The sequence below is a fragment of the Sylvia atricapilla genome, chromosome 1, assembly GCF_009819655.1.
Source record: "Sylvia atricapilla isolate bSylAtr1 chromosome 1, bSylAtr1.pri, whole genome shotgun sequence".
In the NCBI taxonomy this organism is placed as follows: domain Eukaryota; kingdom Metazoa; phylum Chordata; class Aves; order Passeriformes; family Sylviidae; genus Sylvia; species Sylvia atricapilla.
In genome coordinates, this window is record NC_089140.1 from 112,920,487 (window position 1) to 112,939,914 (window position 19,428).

Sequence of the window (19,428 nt, forward strand, 5' to 3'; positions counted from 1 at the left end):
CTGAACTGCATCCAGAAATGTTACATACAATGGAAAAGAAAAAAACCATTATTAATACACTATAAACTCAATTAAAAATACATTTCAAGTCATGCATTAATTCTTCAGTGAACAATTATTTATTGTAAAATATACACAGGAATCCTGGTTAATAGCTTGAAATTGGTGAACATAAAAAGAGGCCTGCATAGCCTTCAGTACCAGTCTGACAAATCTCTCCACTTCTTCAATCCTTCTACTGACCATCGTGCCTTTTTACTCTTGAAATGCTGCTGATGAGATAGACAAAACCTACCAACAACCATTTATTAAGAGGATATGTCTAATTAATTTTAGTTTTTCTGTGAATTTGAAGACTGTCTTGATATACGCCTATCAACTCTCAGTCTTAAAATGCAAACTATTTGGTGGGCTACACACCTTACATAAGGCAAAGCAGCCTTTGTTATATGTCTGCATAACCAAACTCTCCTGCCACAAGCATAAGTGACGTCTCTAAGGAAACTTCAGAGAGGAAAGAAAACAAAACCTAAAAAACACAAAGGCAGGCTAAATATCCAAAATACTCAGTAATCACTAGAGTCAGTGAAGTAAACTGTCAGCAGTCACTAATACACTGTTTTTCTGGGTTTGGGGTATTTGTTTGCCTTGGTTGGGGTCTTTTTTGAGGCGGAGGCAGGTAATTTGTTGTTTTTAAAAAAAGTTCCAGCTTTCCCTGGAATTTGCTGTCAATGCCTCAGAACCTTCCCTTTCATGCTCTGCTGCAAAAATTAATACTATTAGATAACGAGGAAAAGGGAATACAAAGGAATAATATGATGGAAAAATAAGCCTAATGATTAGCAATGTAGGAAAAATTTCCTATTCAATTTACTATGTAAGGCTAACTTCAGTATCAATGCTTGAAGCCCAATTGCAATAATACTCCTTTCTTTATAGCCATCTGCAATTTTGTGTTCCCTGCACCAAGTGATTCATAGCATTCATTCACCAAGCTGGCTGATCACCACCCTTGTCTCTTTGTCCTTATTTGATCCTACCACAACTACAGTAAGAAGTGCTTAAAACAGAAAATCCTTTCTCTGTATTTAAATGCAACAAGGCTGCAGATAATAGCTGTTGTTAACAGAGATTTAATTTAAGAACTCAAGACTCATCTACAGAAACTAAGAGGCTGAAGGTGCTTTGAAAGGAAAAAAAATGTACGAATACAGATGTAAAATATTAATCCAGTGCAACATGATTTTTTTATCAAGATAAGGAGTACATAGATTTAGGTTTATTATGTAAAATGAAACATACTTTGAACTTCAAAATACAATATATTTATGCTTTGAACCTCAAAACACCACCTATCCATGGTAATAAACTTTAAAAGCCAGTAAGCAGCATCCCAAAACAGTTAGTATTTCAAATAATTAATTTAGTGCTGTCCACAGATTTTGTTATAACTGCAGAAAGATACCAGGTAAAGAAATGAATGAATATAAATTTCAAGCCCTTAAGCAAAAGAAGTCAGAAAAACTGTATCCGGATTGACAATTGTTTGGTAATTGGTTTGGCCTTTTTTTTTTTTTTCCCAGTGGTTTTTGTTTGTTTCTTTGTTTTTGGTTTTTTTAAATGCTTAAATGTTTGATTTCATTAACATATCCTATCCTGGCTTCAGATAATCACACAAGCATAGACTGTGGAACTGTTACAGAGCAAAAGAGAAAACTGTACTCTAACTTCAAAGCAGCAAAAGAACATAATTGTCATGGGAGCAAAAATAGTTAGAAAAAAAATCAGCTTTTACCTGCTGCTCTGCAGTAAGTGAAGTTCTGATGTTCTGCATTTCTTCATTCTTTCTTTTCTCTTGCTCTTCAAGTTGCTCTAAGAACTTCATTTTTTCTTCCTGAAGCTTCTCCTGAAGTTCAGCGACTAAGTTTGATTCAGCAGATGATTCCGCAGGAGGACTTAAAAAAAAATGTTCAGACTTTAAATGTGCAGCATATACCAAGCCCGACAATACATGAAATAAGCACACACAAAAAACAGTCAGACGTTCATTTTGAGACATTATTTCTGAAATATTCAATAAATACTATATAACAATTAAGGCATTTCTAAGTTCAATTCTACGTTTTAATCATGAGCATCTCACCAGTTCTTGCTCTTGGGCATTATGTGCTTTGAGTATGGCATGCTGGCTCCAAATTTTAAGCTTTGTTGTGAGGGAGGACTTTTGTTTATACTTTTACTAATGTAACAGAAGGTGTGGAAAGTAGTAAAAAGAACAAACAACTGTCAACTTCACAAAGATACTTAGTATGTCAAAATGCAAAGCGTTCAAAAATACCAAATATGAAAACAATTCAGCAGTAAATCTGATGATAAGGAATCGAGACGTGAAATTCAAAACTCTGGATCACAGAATCTGGAGGACAGCAGTAATGATCGTGAAGGAAACCAAGAGTCACAAAAGCAGGAAGAATAATGACCTCAAATGGCTTTTGAAACAACATTACATAGGCCAAGTATTTTACACCACTGAAGCAAAAATTAATTATACTCTTTTGTGTTTTGGCTTGAATTATCAAGAACCCCCCTGAAGAACTTTAGACTAGAGAAACCCCTTCACTGGGCAACACTTGTGAAAATTTGCATTATTTAAAACTTCGATTATTCATCTGCACCAGAATCATACTTAAACCATACTGATATTAAAATTAATCATATTTTAATCCAAAGCTCTTAGCTGAACTAAACCAACACAGGTTTCATCTGCCTCTCAGATGGATTGCCTGGACTACTGTTTGCAAATGACAGGTAAAGGATATGCAAGTAAAGGATATTGTTGTTCTGCAAAGGATGCTAGCACATTACCAGGTTTTATACCTCATCACTGTACCAGGCAGTAAGCTTACATACTAATCTGAAACGGTGTTATCAACTAAGCAATGGTGACAATGCCTAACTGTATTGTTTTCAAGATATCTAAAGCACATACCTTTAGACTGGGGTTTCTTTGCAAGCAAACACTTGCACTGCTCTAAAATGACAAAGGATGTACTTAACAATACTGCTACTCATCTACCACGTGGGCATATACTGAATATACAAACTATTATGCACTAAGCTAAGCACTCAAAAAGCCCGTAAGAAGCTTTAAATAAAAGAACTCTGAAAGCCAACTGAAGTTCTCAGAGTGGCTAAACAGCCTCTGACATTCCTGAAGTCAGAAGTAAAATAAGTAGAAAAAAGAAGGTCATGAAACGTCAGGCAAATATTTTTTGTGCCACTGAGAAAACATTTTTGTGCTTGATTGAAGTTCAATTTATTTCTAAACAAAGTCTAGATAAGAGAGAGAGAGGACATGTGCTCTGCAGAGAAGCTTCACAACTTACAGTGGTCTGACAGAAGTGGCTGGACAATACCAAGACTGGAAGATACCAAAGCACTAATGCCATCTTCAAAGCAGTTGGGATTCCTGTTCTACTTTTAATGTTCTTTACAGATATTTTACTTAACCATAAAATTGTTTCAAAATGCTCAACAACAAATCATTAAAGATATCCTGGTTTTCTCTACTGTTTCACACTAGTACATAGTGCAGAAAGAATAAATCGAACTACAAATGTCTTGCAGTTTTATTATCTTTCCTAATCAAAATTTCTTGATTTTCAGACACACCAAACCATGTTAATTTTTATACTGTATGCACGGATAGCAAAAAATTTTTGTTGACTCTAAATATTTCTGTTAGTTTTCATGAAAGTTCAAAAACTAAACTCCTGACACCAGTGCAATATTCAGGTCAAATTTAACAATCCCTCTATCTGTCTGTACCTTCTAAATTGCTAACATTACTCTTGCAGAAACCACCAAACATACAGTCACATGCCAAATAAAAGTTGTTTCCTACCATTACAAGTTAACTGCTAAACAGTGAGTGAGGATAACAAATCAACTTGAGTTACTGACACAGCCTGGGGTTTTAGGAATTCAAAAATCAAACAATTAAATAGTGAGTTTGAAATATTAGGACAGATTTACTTAACATATATGCCCTTGGGAGATAAAACAAAATGTATCTTGATTCCTAGAGCAAAAAACCAGAAGAATAAAGGCATAAAAAGAAGCCTTAGGAGGCAAAATATATTTCAATGTCACACTAAAGATTAAATTACTTGACAGAACTTGTAACAAACTAACAGCACTTCTTTAGACTGAAGCAGATAATATTTCTTTGAAATACGTTATCTGTTTTATCTAGTTTGGATAAGAATATACACAGCTGTGCTCACAAGTTCAAATTTGAAGTGTAGGTGGATTTTTAAAAAGTCGGATGACATAGCTACATCTTTTTCCTGTTGAGTCAAGTTCTTCAGATTACTACAATGCATTAATACACAAACAGAAAAGGATGCAGAATTTATCATTTTTCTTCTCATTTCACCATATTTCATTAAGTGAATATTTTCTTCAATTAAGAAGTGCTGTTCTAAAGTTTCATTATATCCCAGTTTTAATTCAAAGACACAATATTTTCTTGATGCATTCCTTTATACACTGAGAAGCAAACAGAGGCACTAACACAACATCACATAATGACAGATTTGCTTGCATGTGAAAATCCTGAGGTAGCAGACAATTGCAGTGAAGCAGATAGTCCCATTTCCCCTGGACTATGCTGTTGGACTCTGCACCTTCTCCTACTGTTTTTTTAACAGTACATTCATACTCAAAATTTAAAAGCTAACTTAAGTCTGTACTCATGCAGTATTCTTGCTTTAATGTCCATTCTGTCCATTTTATTGATCTTTTCCCATTTCATGTACTTGGTATAGCCTAATATCTGGGAAAAAAATTTCTCTACTAAGATATTTTACAAACAAGATTTATCTGCTGCATTGATTCACACTACAAGAACATAAATGATAAATACTAGCATTTAAAAAAGCATACTGTTGCTAAGCCTAAGCCACATTGAAAATTTTGACTATTTCCATTCTATAACAACATAATCTAGGCTGCTGGCAGGCATTACAAACTTGTAAGTACATAAGATACGAGAAGTCAGAAAGAATAATTTTATGCATTCTTGGCAAGGAAAAAAAATATTTTTAAAATGGAAAATCTCTGCAGAAATTAGATAACCTTTGCAGAAAAATGGTGATGTTAGGATGTTCTTTAAGATTACGTTGCACCTTTGTGTTTCATTACGAAGTGCAAACTGAAGACCTGAAATATGTAAGTGGGGCAGCAAAAGTCAGTGGAAGTCCATGTGGGCATGGGACGGCTCTCAGTCAATCCTGTATAAATTCTCGCACACGTTTTCATGCCACCATTATCACCAACCTTGTGTAGAGTTAGCCAACAAAGAAAGTTATCAGGCTAACCTAAAAGCCAGTCACTGCACGCTCTCACATGTGGAAACATTCCTTCAACATGACTGAAATATAAAACTTCCACTGCTGTCTTGAAATTGTCCTGTATAACATATTTTACAATCTTTGAGATTAACTACAGACATGGGAACATCACTACCTATAAAATGGAAGTAACTTGAAATATGATTATAGAAACCAATACAGATAAACAATATTACAAATACAACGATTTTAGTTACTGCACAGCCTGTCATGAATAGACCATATTCATTAAAATACTACGAAAATACAGTCACTTAATTCTTACAGTACCTCCGATTCACTTGCATCTCAAGTTGTTGTATTTTTTCCAAAAGCCCTTTTTCAACAGCTTCCCTCTGTAATTCAAACTCTTTACAAGCAGTTTGTACTGCTTCCTCTTTTTCACAATTGAGCTTCTGAATGAGCAACTGCCTGTCTTGTTCTTGGTTAGATACTAACAGTTCTTTCTCTTCCTTTAGCTTATGGATAATAGCTTCATATTTTTCCTGCTGCTCACAGAGAGACAATTTTTCTGTTTTTTCCTTCTCTAGGGCATTCATTTCCAACTCTAACTTACTTTGCAGTTCTGTTATTCGCTCTGAAAGTCTTTTTTCTGCCTCAGCAGTTTTTTGATGAAGAAGAGTTATTTTATTTAATTCAGTTCTAAGCAAATTTGATTCTTCTTCATATCTATTTATTAGCTCAGAAATACATTGATCTTTCTCAATTGTCATCAGAGTCCTCAGTTCTGATAAGCCCACTTGATATTCTTCACTGCTGATTTGTATTTTATTGTTTAATTTATCTATCTCCTTTCTTAAGCTTTCAGTTTCCTTGTCAATCTGAGACTTTAAGGTCTCTTGTTGCTGGTTTCTGCTTTCTTCCAAAAGAAGCTTCATTTCATCAGTTTCTGCCTCTTTCAGGGCAAGTTCAACTTCTAGTTTGCACCTCAAATCAGACAGATCTGAAACCTTGAGTTGTAACTCTTCTACTTGTTGTTGTTTCTCTTGCATAACTACTTCATGAGATTCCTGCATTTGTTCAAGTCTATGCTGGTTCTCTTTTTTTAATTTATCCAAACAGTCCTTGTGCTCGGCTAGGACCTTCTCAAATTCCTGTAAATGCCTGGCTTGCAGGTTGCTTTCCAGTTCTTTTAAATGGCTTTGCTCTAAACTCTCAAGTTCTGCCCTCAGGAGTTGTAGCTTCTCTTTGTTTTCAACATGAAGTTTTTTCAAGTCTTCAAGTACTATCTCACGTGACTGCCTCAGTTCCTTGATTTCAGAATTTTGTGTCTCCATTTGGCATTCCAACTCAAGTAATTTCTGGTCTTTTTCATTCTGAAGGCAAACTACAGCTTCTTTCTCATTCTTTACTATTGCAAATTCATCATTCTTATTCTGAAGAACTTCCTCAAGGCCTAACAGGTCACCTTTTAACTTTTTGATTTTCTTTTTATTTTCTTCACCATCCTCCACTAGTTTTTTAATTTTAGTTTCATATTCACTTTTCAAAGACTGCAATTCATTTTGATGTTTATCATTTAGTGCTTTTTCAAGTGAAAGTTTTACCTTTTCAATTGTATTTACTATTTCTAAGGAAGTACATTTTAAAGAATTAGAAAAGTCACACTGTTCTCTTTGTACAAGTGTTCTGAAATGGCAAAGATCTTCTTTAATACCTCTTAAATGTATCTTTGAGTCTTGAGCAATAACCCTACACTTCTCCACACAAACACTGAGAGAAGCATTTTCTACTGAAACGTCCTTTACACAAGAACTTGTATCTTGCATACGTCTACTGTCTATTGCATTGATAACTGAAGAATAAAGAGATTCCACCATCATTTCCGGGCTTTGTGGGTCACTAATGACATTAGGAGACACTGGATTTTCTTCTATTACAAATTCATTTACTGCTGACATAAAGTCAGATTCTGGACTCTCTGCTAATGAATCCAAGTCTAATGATCCTTGCTTAAGAGCTTGCTCCAAGTTTGGATGGGCAATTGTTTCGAAATCAAACGTGTGAGCATCAATGCTGTCTGGAGACAACTCTTCTAATGGAGCTGGGGGACACACAGGAGGACACAGGGGACCCTGAAGACTGAGTGATGGAGGAGTTCTTGAAGAGGTAGCAATTGCGGTTCCTGTAGTACTTTCCGTCCTTGGGGTGGTAGCAGATTGTGGCGATGCTTGACTATTGGAGGCCTGCAAGTTATAAACACAAACTGATAAGCAGAACTGATAATATTAAAAATTACTTCAAAACCACCAGGAGAAATGAGAACTTTAAAAAATCAGCCTTATTATTTGTAACAATCCAAATTACATGCTACTAAAACTTAAGTAAAAATTGCAGAAAGTCAAGGAGATCTTCCATTAAGTTTCAGAAAAGCATCATTTGTAAACACATAAATACTAAATGCTCACCCAGCCAAAAGTCCTATGCAGAGCATATCCAACCAGTTGAAACAGGCTTTGGTTCCTTACAGCCTACTTATTTCAGTTTTCCTAATAATTTTGCTACTAAAATATTTTCATTCTATTATTGACAATACTGTTATTAAAAACTCCTTTAGTACCTTATGCTATTACCTACCATATACAACATGGAATATGGAAGCCCTAATGCCAGTGATACATCTGTAGATTCTTAAGACAAAATATAAACCTTAAACTTCAGCAAGTACAGAACACATTCCAGTGCAAGGCAAAAAGTAATGTACAGCCTCAGTATCCACCAAGGACACATTCCTGAGAAAGTTTGTAATAGGATGGATAGCAAAGCAATTTTTTCTAGGAAAACCACAGCGAAACACACACAGTTAAAACACATAAGGCAAGTAGCTGTGACACACAGAATGAAGGGGTTTGCACAGAATCAACAGGATCACAAACTGGAAGAGATACAGTTTCTGAATGTATCTGAAAGATCCCAGATGTATTCTCTGTAACATCATAACTCAGCCTTTAACTTGCTCTCCCATCCTTTATCACTAAGAACTTGTTTGATTTTATTCATCTAAGAAATGTGACCGCCTTGAAAAGAAATAGTACCTGAAGAAAAACCCATGGGAATTTTTCCAGTAGAAAATTCCCCTAAGATGTTCAGTCTCAAAGTGCTGGAAATCTGGGGCTGCTCTTCTTCAAAAAGCCAATGCTGCCTCCAGCTGATAATTCTGCAATCCTGCTCATGCCTCTTTCCCAAACCATCCACACTGCCTCAATGCACCTAAAATGCATGTCTGGTGTTCTTTACTATGTTAGCTATTATTGAAGAAACTTCTGCCACCCATTGAATTCAGCTACTTGACTGGCGACAGTTAGTGGAGCTTGGCAATAAATGTTCAGCAACAGAACTCCAAAAATCCCAGAACTGATAGAAATTGTTGATCTGCTGCCATATAAATATCTGGTTTTTGCTTTCTTGATCTTGTAAAAATGATTGTTACTCAAAAAGGGATGCTATCCTCCTCTGTACCAAGCAAATGTTCTTTTAATGGAGATGTAGCATGTTTAACAAATCTCACTTATGATTTAAGAAGAATCTATTACCAGTTTCAAGGCTCATCTTTTTAGAAGAGTTGCATTTGCCCCTCAGCTCCCTTAGCTTTTGCAACTTTATGAAACTAAACCATACAAAGATTTTTAAATACATTGTAAAAAAACCTTGTGGCCATTGCATACAGAATATTCACCTAAGAGAAGTAAACATGACATGAGACAAAAAAATGAAAAGGAAGTGCTCCTTTTTAAATTATTCTATTAACCCAGGTTTAAGCATTTCCTTCAGATTTAATTTCTGCTTGTTTTTTGTCTAAGAAAGCTTACAAAAATACATGTTGAAGGGTACTGTGTGTGCTGATGCATGCCTGGGTTCAAAGCATGCTTTAAGCGACAAACATCTAGCATTAATATACCAGAGCTTTAACAAAAACTAGCATCACAGATATGAAGCACACGCACTACAAAAAGCACTTAAAAGACTTTGAATATGGGAAAGTCCTACAGAAATCCACATGCAAAGGAATGATAGTATTTACTTTTGGCAACCCTGCAGAATCATCCCAGAAGGAAAAGAGTAAGGATATAGCATAAAGAAGAAAAAAAAAAAATTGTCACTCTGTGGAACAATAATGAACTCTGTTTCCTCATGACCTGGGGCTGTAACACACTCCATGTCTCAGCAGTGGCTGCTGTGTGCAGGGTGTCTAATGAGAGCACCAGATTACCGCTTAGAGACGAGTTAAACCTCACATTTTGAGCGGCTGCAACTAAGTAAACTTTGTTTACTGAGAAGCCTGTGCCTGCCGTCTACCTTGTTTACAATCTACAGGCAGCAATGTATGCACATGTCATACACTAATTTTTGTAATGACTAAGGAAGATGAATGTCCTGAGGTGACTTTTTGATGCTGGTATCCCCAACTGTCTGTTCTGTTTATGCTGTATGTTAAGTTCTGTACCTTTAAAACTAGTTCTGAGAGCAAAAGGAGAGAAAAAAAAAAGCAGAGTTTGTTTAAAAAGCAGCATTCCCTCCTCTACATTCCTTCTCCAGACTGTGCTCATCTGAAGCACAGACAGGCAATGGGATAGAAATCTCCTTTGCTTTTAATTAGCCTTAGTTAGCTGAAGCAGAGCAGCTCCCTAGACTGTTTTTTTTTCCTTTTTCTTGAGACTGTTTAAACCTGGTCTGAACTGAAAAACCCAGAAGAGCACCAGGAGCTGGCACCTGCAGCCTACTGGGGCCCAGGACAGCATTTTTCCAGCACCAGAAGAACTAACAACAGACTGAGTGAGCTGAGATACCCATAAGACTTATTAAATTTGCCATCTCACTTTACAACAATGAAAGGTTTTATTGTTTCATATTATTCATTTTTTGTGCTTGTAGGCACTTTGTTTGTTAAATAAATAGTTTTTTCCACTTTTTTGCAATGAAGTTTTTTTCCCAGACCAGTTGAGAAGGCGTTTAAATTTGCTTCCCAGAAGAACCTTATTCAGGCGTTTTCTCCCAAATTTGCTCTAAACTAAGACAAGGAGTCAAAAGCAAACAATAAAAAAATAGAGACAGAAAAGCAGAATTAATTTCCAAGTTCTCAGGTATTACAGGATTACATGCTTTGCTCTAATTATGTTTCTATGAAAAACAATAGTCAGGGAATGGCAAAATTCTCAGGAAGATTACAAGCAGTGTTTCAATTTCAAACTCAACTAGAAGAAATGGTAGATTTATGGTCTGATTTGAAAAGCCAGCTTCTGTTATAAAAGAAACTTTTAATATCAAAAGATTGCATATGTTAATTACTCACTAACTATCAGGAAGTTACCTTAATCATCTTGCCCACCAGCACTGTAGCTTTTCCTGGACATCTTTAAGCAATTGTTGATCTGCTTAAGCTTTGTGTTATGGAAATAAGAGGACACAGCAACACCTTTGATGTGAGGGTATTGAATTACAAAGAATGAGCAGAAGGTATAAAAATGCAAACAGATTTCAAAGTATTAACAAATTAAACAAATAATCATAAAAATGTCCTTTAACTGCTCCGATGTAATATACTAAAGTAAAAAGTTATCATTAATGTTCTATGAACTTGAAAGCTGAAATAGTTAAGAGTTATGGAGACACTTGAAAAGAAATACTCTCAACATTCCCAGTAAGGCATTCCATCTCCTCTGACTTGCTCTTTGCTCACTTGTTTGCAGTCACAACTTTTCTCTCCTGCCTAAAGCAACTACTAAAAGACAATTGCTCTGAGTGATGCAGTAGGGATGAACTTCCACTTGACCTAGACAGAATTCAACTGCTGCACTACCAGCAATCCAGGGAAATGATTCCAGTCAAATTTGAAGAACCAGACTTCTGCTGCCAGAAGTATGGAAAGGGAAACACTGAGGTTCAATGTGTCTCCTTAGAAGAGTATGAGAGTAATAATATGGGCAACACTCGAAACCTGCACAGTTATTGCCAAGTCTGCGCCAAGATGGAACAGTTCACCACCAGAACAAGTGCATGCAGGAAGATGCAGGCATCCTAAGGACAATTATTGAATGTTTATTCATCCTTCTGATTATTTACTGTGAATTCCCAGCAATACTGAAGATAAAAAAAGGAACATTTTAAAAATTACTTCAGTAATTCCACACAGGCAAAAAGAGCATAATTCAAAAACACTCCTATATTATCTGCACAGCAAAGCAACACAGAGAAAGATCTTGTGTCTTTCATCAAGTAGTAACAAGACCATAGCCTTTGAAAAGAAAAAATCTCTGACAAATCTGTTTGCTTCAATTCCAAAAACAGTTCAAATGAATCACTGAAATGACATACAGAGATGGGCATTTTCAAGATGACATCATGAATGGCCCAGCTCTGACTGTGCAATGCAATTTACTCTGAGGAAAGAGACAATTATCCAAAACTGTCTAAGCACCTGACATTTCTGTGTGAGTGAAGAATCCTAATTAGTCAAACCAAAGTAAAAGAAAAGAGTGTATTTTCCTGATCTGGAAAACATCTTTTCCCGTACAGCCAGATACTGATAAAAATTTTTCAGATAAGCATGTTTGAACAAAGAAGGATAAACTACTAAGACTTCAAAAATTCAGGCATATTTTCTTTTATCTTTCTACTGTTATTATGCATATTTTGAATTAAAACCCAAATTTCACCTTCTTCTGACACTGCAACCTTAGTGAAAAAATTAATTTATCAGAACAACTGTCACTATCTTGGTTTCTTACGAGATCAATTTCAGGATGCTCTATCTTAGGACTGAACTTCTATGCTTGAAAGCAAGGTCTGTTGTAAGGGTACATTCAGAAAACGCCAAGATTTCACAGAATTTCACTTCCAGCAATGTCAATGGCTGTTACAGTGTGCAGGTCCTAATATTCTCATCCTTAATGGCTGTTCATTTGAAAAACAATCTTCATAAAGAGAGCAAACAGCTGGGAAATTGACACATCTTTTCTATATTACAGAACAAAGAGCAGCCCAGATTTCATATTTTACACAAATAAAAGATTTCCAATAAATCTACTGTCCAAATCCCAGAGAAATAAAAAGAGAACTTCATGTCACTTGGTTTAAGCAGGAAATTGCTATTCAAAATTAAATTAAACATGTCCATAGCCTTATCTGTTATATAGGATGTTTCCAGACAGGCAAGTGCATACTACAGTTTATACTGCAGACAGTAACACAGCCCCTGGAAAAACTTACTGATTTTCTACAGCAAAAGAAACGCAGTTTGAAGCAGTCAACTTCACAAAAAATCTTAAGCTTTGCTAAATTCACCCAGTGCTTCCCTGAGAGAGGACACAGTGAGAAGCTAAAAGAAACCTACTGGGTGTATTATGAAAGTTAGAGGCTGCATACACAGAAGCAGAAATGATTGGCAGAAACACAGTTTCTAGGAGAAGGAATCTTTTTGACAGACTGAGCAAAACTAAGAAGAAATCTTTTTACCATCTGTTCCTTTCACACTCAAAAAAAAAAAAAAAAAAAAAAAAAAAGAGACTACAAAGCCAACCAAAGCCCTAAAATCTCCTTAACTGCTTGTGCCAAAAGGACCTAAGAAACAATGCTGAAATCTAGAGAAGTAAGAAATCCACTGAATGCAAACTAAAGCAATGAAAGCAGAATGCACACATTCTGCAGACCGAAGATTTGAAAATGACAGAAAACAAGAATATAAATAGTGCAATTCTACTTCTACAACTTCTGTGGAATATAAACATCTGTTACATATTCTCAGAATATTTACTAGTTCATGATTAGACAGAAAACTTATGCAGTTAAACTTTATATCAGGAAAAACAAAGATGCATTCTAAAGTGTTGGATAAAACAATATTATGAAAATATTCTACTGTTTTAAATATAGTATTCTCTTTTTGATTGATAAAGAAAAACAAAAATACCTTTTGTTCATTCAGCAGGTCTGTAATGGTTTGTGACATTTCATCCAAACTCTGTGCTGCCTTGACCAGGTTATGTAGAGCACGTACATGCTGGTGAAGAGGTTCAAAGTCACAAAGTATGGGAACCCTTAAAAACAGTACAGGATTACTTTTTTTCCACACTGTTAGTTTAATACTCCAATCTATTAAATTATTGTATGTGTATTTCAACAACACTAAGCTCCCCTCTGTATTTCATCTATTTTATACAGAAAAAAGTCTATGAGGACACCTTGGTATTTTTGTTTAAAATTAAAAACTTGAGCACTTTTAAGGAGTCCATAACAATAAACACAGTGATGAGCAAGTAATTCCAGTCTTTTCTCCCAAGGAAAGCATTTGCCAGTAGTATCTAGAGTTCCAACGACAGTAACAGGAGTGATTGGATCTCTAATTGAAACACTTGTGTTTACAAATTACTATATTTTGTCTCCAGTTGGATTCTCTCCAATCCAGCTCTTCCTTTGAAGAGGCAATTAATTCTCTACTATTTTATTTTCATGATAGGTAACCTAAATTAAACAACTGATTAATGTGTAGTGATCACATTTCAAGTGTTCCAAGATAAGCTGAAAACATGAAGCAAGAATTCATTTAGACTAACAATACAGTAAAAGCAGATTACACTTCATGTATTCTGCATTCTCTATTCCATATATAGGGCAAGTGGCATCAAGTGTATTTTTGCAGAATTAAGATTTCAATAATTGCTCAAACCCATAATTTCAGAAGACTGAAGCACTGTAAGTAAATCAAAACATCATTTTAATTATGCAGCTGAGAGGTTCAGTGCTGATAGAAAAGGACTTTTTGCTGGGTCTCAGTTTTGCTTATTGCTTGCTCTTTATATGTTAAATAAAAACACCAAAGATATTACTGCTATCAAGTTTCTTCTAAAGATCAGCATCTACCCAAGGTGTGCAACAGCTTTTGCCCACTCCAGTTGCAAGTTCACCACCATCCTCAATATTTTTCACCAAATGCAACCCTGAACCCAGAAACCAAGAGAAATTACATAATCCCACCTCTATTGCCATCAAGTGGAAAGCTACATCATTGCAATTCAAACTAAAACATCTTAAGTCAGTGCCTGATTTTCTGACAACAGCAGGGCAAAATTCTTCCTGAACCCAGTAAAAACTTCCAAGAAAGTCATAAAATTCTCACTAATTAAAAAGTCAGGCAAACATTAGAAATAAGATCCTATAGTTACATTTTTTACCCACAAAATTGATAAGGAGCAAGCCAAGGAGCAGAACATGAGAAATTAAAAGGGTACATCAGCTAAAAAATGACCCTATGGCAAATCCACTGTCAAGCTGACTAAGCTCACTACACTTGTTAACTCCATCAACACCACCATAAAGATAGTCAGGAATTCTGAATCAAAAAGAATGCTAGTCCAAAATACAAGTGAAAAAAAGCAGTGGATTCAGCTCCTGACTTATGCACCTGTAACAGGTATTAGGCCAACACTGTTGGTAAACCTGACAGATAGCAGTGAAGCATCCTCCTCTTGCATCTACTTTTGTAAATGCAAACCCAACTTTGTGGAACTCCAGCCCCAGGGCTTAAAAAAACCCCAAACAACCACGACCCCCTAAAAAAAGGAACCACAGCAAATCTCTAACTGCAGATCTCTTTTAGGAGGAGGATAATGATACAGACAACACCTGACTGTGGTCATACTGATAGATCTTCTCCTAGACTGAACCTTACACAGAACTTGCTACTGCCCATTTCTGGCCCATTATCTTGGTTGGCACTTCTCCACCTTGACTGCTCTGAGTTTGGAAGCTCACACTTACAGTCATCTTTTTTCACAAAGATGTCTCCAAGTTCTAGATAAGAAATTAATCCTGTAAATTGCTTGTGAGACAAACCAGTAGCTTTCCTGTCTACATATGCATGTCTGCCCCATTGTTGGAAAGTAAGAAACACAGAATTAGAGCTTCTACTCAAAATTATGGATCTCCACAGACAGCAGAGGCACTTAAGAGAATACACTTTTTAGCAAAATCAGTTTAATAAAATTGCAGAAAAAGTAGTAATTGAATATAGAAGATCTCTAAGATTTCATGCTGAGCTAAAGACATTTATTTTATTTCCTCCAGAACACCACAGAAAAAAGAGCAAAAGCAAAAAGAATCAAATCTCATTCTGATCGGATAAAACATAGTTATAAGTTTATTTCAGTTTAAAACTGATGGCAATTTTTTTTTGCTTTTTAGCTCTGAGGAAGATCAAAGGAACACCCCAAATCCTTTACATCTCAATACAGAATAGCTATGTTCAAATCACCAGAGCTTGAGCACATATGTATGTACCTGCATAAAGTCAGTGAAGATCATTACTTAAGAATGGCAGCAGATGAGAAAATATCCTTGTTTGTTCTTTATGGAAAATGACCTAAGGGGGTGGAAAATTGATGGAGGTGGGATCCCCAAGAAAGCTATTTCCTTAATACACAAAGTGTAAAAAGGTGCTTTACCTGAGTAATGGCTGTACTTCTGAAGGACAGAAAGACTGCAAAAACTGCAAGTCACTCAACGAGATATCTGGAAGCTCACTGTCAAATCTGCGAGGTTTTCGTGTCTGTAAAGAAGATATTAACATATACAATACAGTAAAGTATCCGATTACTAAAGAAGGATTAAAAAGAGCTTTAAAAGTAACACAGAAAAGTTAACAGTAAACTGATTTCTTACTCAAAGGATTTTTAATTTCTAGGAAACCACGTCTGGTCCTGTGCCCCTAAAAAACCCCTTACAGTTGTAATGATTAACTATCCACAGTGCTTGGGCAACAGTAGAACAGAGTATTTCAGGGACAGGACATAAAATGAGCATCTAGTCCAACTTCCTTCTCTACTGCCAATCTTCATAAAGATTATGGATGTATTTAGAAGTTAAGGGATAAGAGATGGCATTGAAGCTTTATTAATTGTGCTGCTAAAGATACAAATATTAATTCAGTTCAGTATTTGAAACACTGACAAGTAGCACTCATTTTCAAGTATCCAATTAAAAAAAAGAAAAAAAGTTGAAAAGGAGAAGCTGAAGAGGTTAAAAAGGCAAAGTAAGATGGCAACATTAGAATGAGGGAGTTAGCTTACTTCAGTTAACCAAACTCTATGAAATTAAAGCTAACAAGCAATGCTTAATTACAGTGTCCTCATGTTATCAGCCAATTAAGAGGCAAAAATGCTTTTCCACTCATCCAGTGATTACATGGAAACCTTTTACTTGCTTTCACCATCCAATTAATTTTATTGCTCTATTATTCACAAGACAATTAGATGATCAAATTATTCCTCCTGGCTTCTTTTTTCTGACCATTAAGAGTAATTTTTTTTCAATACCACAGACTAAAAAAGGACTGCTAAAAAGGAGAGTTGACATTTCCTCTCCCACTGCACCGTAAATTACAAATCAGTGTTAATACAGGTCATTTGAAATGGCAGAAAACACTAGCTCCCAGCATTTTTCATCTGTGTCACAGCAATGCAAAAGACGTATAGCTTCAATGAATTAACCCCAGGTTTTTAATTTATCAAACTATACAGAAATTAAATAAACTCTAAGATATGAGTACATACACAAAAGGATGGAGGCCAGGAGTCAAGCCCTCTAAACAAACGATTCCTTAGAAAAGACTTCCCTGAAGGAAAAAATCCAAACAAACAACTCATTTAAAGGAAGAAATGCAATATCTCAAGTTGCAACTGAAGTTACTGCAGTTTAACAGCTGAACCACATGTGGAAGCATCACTACTTATATTGATTGCTACATAAAATTGCAAATGACCACAGAACATCAGGCAAAACCCACACTCAAGCAGAACTCCCTTCACAGAAGCCTCTTTTTGCTTAATGTTTACACAGGCAAAAGCCTCAACTTATTTTCGAAATTTTCACTGCAATCTTCCTCATCTCCTTACCAAATGAATTTGATAAACTTTCACTCAGTTTTTTTATTTTAGCTGTTCATTCAGAACATAAGTTGCAGACTTAGCAGAAAAAGTAATCAAAATATTTTCAGCAGAATCTTTTAAAAAATTATATTTTTAAAACTTTTGGTGAAATTCTAAAAGACATGGGTTTAGTTCTTAGATTTTTCCGTAGTACGGAGAAGTCACAGCAGTACCTAAATATTCAGTAACAGTTTCAGAAGTGTTATTTAAAAGAACACTACAGCTCACAAGGCATGTTTAAGCACAAACCACATTTAAATGTGATGAGAAACCGTATCTTTTACAACCATTAATCATAATTTTCATGCTATTCGGAATAATCTATATGAAATACTTAATTGATTTAATTAATAGAAAATATTTTGTTTGTAATAGGACCAGCATGCACTCCCTATTTAAGCAAAAGAAAATTTTCAGGTATTGAAATTAGAATATGGTGAAAATTATTTTAACTACAAAGACAGATATACTTTAACACAATTTGACTTCACAGAAGAGAAAGTACTTACTAAAGAGTTTACCAAAAGATTCCCTTTTTGCCTTTTCAGCTTCATATAGATGTTTCCCATCTTTTATTAAAGCACCAGCCCACTATGAAAGGGGAAAATATGTAGTTAGTTGTTAATTTATATGCTGATACAAAGGTTCAGTCTTAAAGTTTTATTTACTTACCTCCCTGTAGTGTTTTATGAACATTTTTCTCCTGACAACCTCAACAACAGCTAAACAGTACATCTGAGGAACAGTGCTGAGAGCCTCTACAACTTTGACCCTTTCTAGGAGCTCTGTTACAAGACGAAGCAGTGCTTGCAGTTTCTCTCCATCTTGGTCAGCATGAAGCATCACAAAACAACACCACCTACAAAAGCAGATTACACTTTAGAGAATCACATCTTAGCAATGGTTTTTTTCCCATTTAAATTAGGTTAGCAACATGTCTGGATTAAATGAACAATGACATCATTTCACATGGGACAACAACAGGCTAACCGAAAGCACCAAGCTATTCAGAATCCAGCAGTTTACTATTTATTTCTCACAATAGAGAATATCAACATCAGTGATCAAAAATTTACACCTACCACCATTTCAATTAAGACGTTGCTTTTGACAAGTTCTTAACATAAATAACCCTAGGAGTAGTAATAATGCAACCTTCTCCGGTAGAATTAAAAAAAGCTGATATATCCTGAGCAAAAAAGGGACTAGTTTTGTTTATAAAATACTTACTGAAAAGCTTTAGCAAGAGGTATTAAAGCTTGGAATGCTGTCAAAGAAATAGGAACACAACACTGTTTGGGAAGTTCACACAATGCACTCATGCACTACAAGTAAACAGCCCCTGTAACAAATTCTCTCATCTTGAAACCACATCTTCAATTTCCTTAATCGTACAATCAGTAGATAAATTTCAAGCACAAACATCAATATAATTAAACCACAGGATAACTACTGAGAAGGTGATGAACTGGTGTGCTTGAGGAGAAACATGACAGCAACTTCACTGCCAGAGAAGACTTAAAGTGAAAGAATATCTCACAAGTAATAAAAAAACATAAAATTGCTTTTATTGACAGAAGTGAATCAAAAGTGAAACAACAAATACAAACAAGTTATCATTAAGCAATCAGGAATATATACTAACAGAGACACTACAAGAACTCTTTATGTTTCCATAGTAATGATTTCCTTAAAAGACATATTCCTTAGACAACCTTGCTTCAAGTAAAGTAATATAAAGTTGAAAAGCTAACTTACTTTAGTCTGACTTGCAGATTATTTGCAAGCTCCTGTTTGGCAGTGGTACATTTCTGTTTAATATCTAACAGTTTTCTGTGATTAGTTAACATAATCATCAGCTGATTTGCATGACTCAAACACAAATCAGGCAGCACAGAAGGATCTTTCAAGTTCTCAGCTCTCTTCTGATTAGCCAAAAATCCCTAGAGGAAGAAAGACATTTGTTACACAAGCTTCCTGACAATCAAAAGGCATGAAAGTGATACATCTTTAGGCATGCAAGAATTTTAACAAACTTACTGTAACCATTTCAAAGTATAACAGAATGATACATGAAGAAAGCATGTGCCAAAGTT

General features: G+C 35.3%; 1 protein-coding gene across 3 annotated transcripts in view; it reads right to left on the reverse strand.

Moving 5' to 3' along the window:
* Nucleotides 1–19,428, reverse strand: part of RB1CC1 (RB1 inducible coiled-coil 1) — a 67,168-nt gene that overhangs the window by 11,290 nt on the left and 36,450 nt on the right. For all 3 annotated transcript variants that reach the window (XM_066330995.1, XM_066330987.1, XM_066331003.1), the window contains 8 exons: nucleotides 19,091–19,275; nucleotides 18,005–18,191; nucleotides 17,842–17,923; nucleotides 16,958–17,019; nucleotides 15,851–15,954; nucleotides 13,321–13,447; nucleotides 5,685–7,600; nucleotides 1,796–1,955 (listed from right to left, as the gene is read on the reverse strand). In XM_066330995.1, the coding sequence (XP_066187092.1) occupies nucleotides 1,796–1,955; nucleotides 5,685–7,600; nucleotides 13,321–13,447; nucleotides 15,851–15,954; nucleotides 16,958–17,019; nucleotides 17,842–17,923; nucleotides 18,005–18,191; nucleotides 19,091–19,275 (2,823 nt within the window). The remainder of the gene's footprint in view (nucleotides 1–1,795; nucleotides 1,956–5,684; nucleotides 7,601–13,320; nucleotides 13,448–15,850; nucleotides 15,955–16,957; nucleotides 17,020–17,841; nucleotides 17,924–18,004; nucleotides 18,192–19,090; nucleotides 19,276–19,428) is intronic.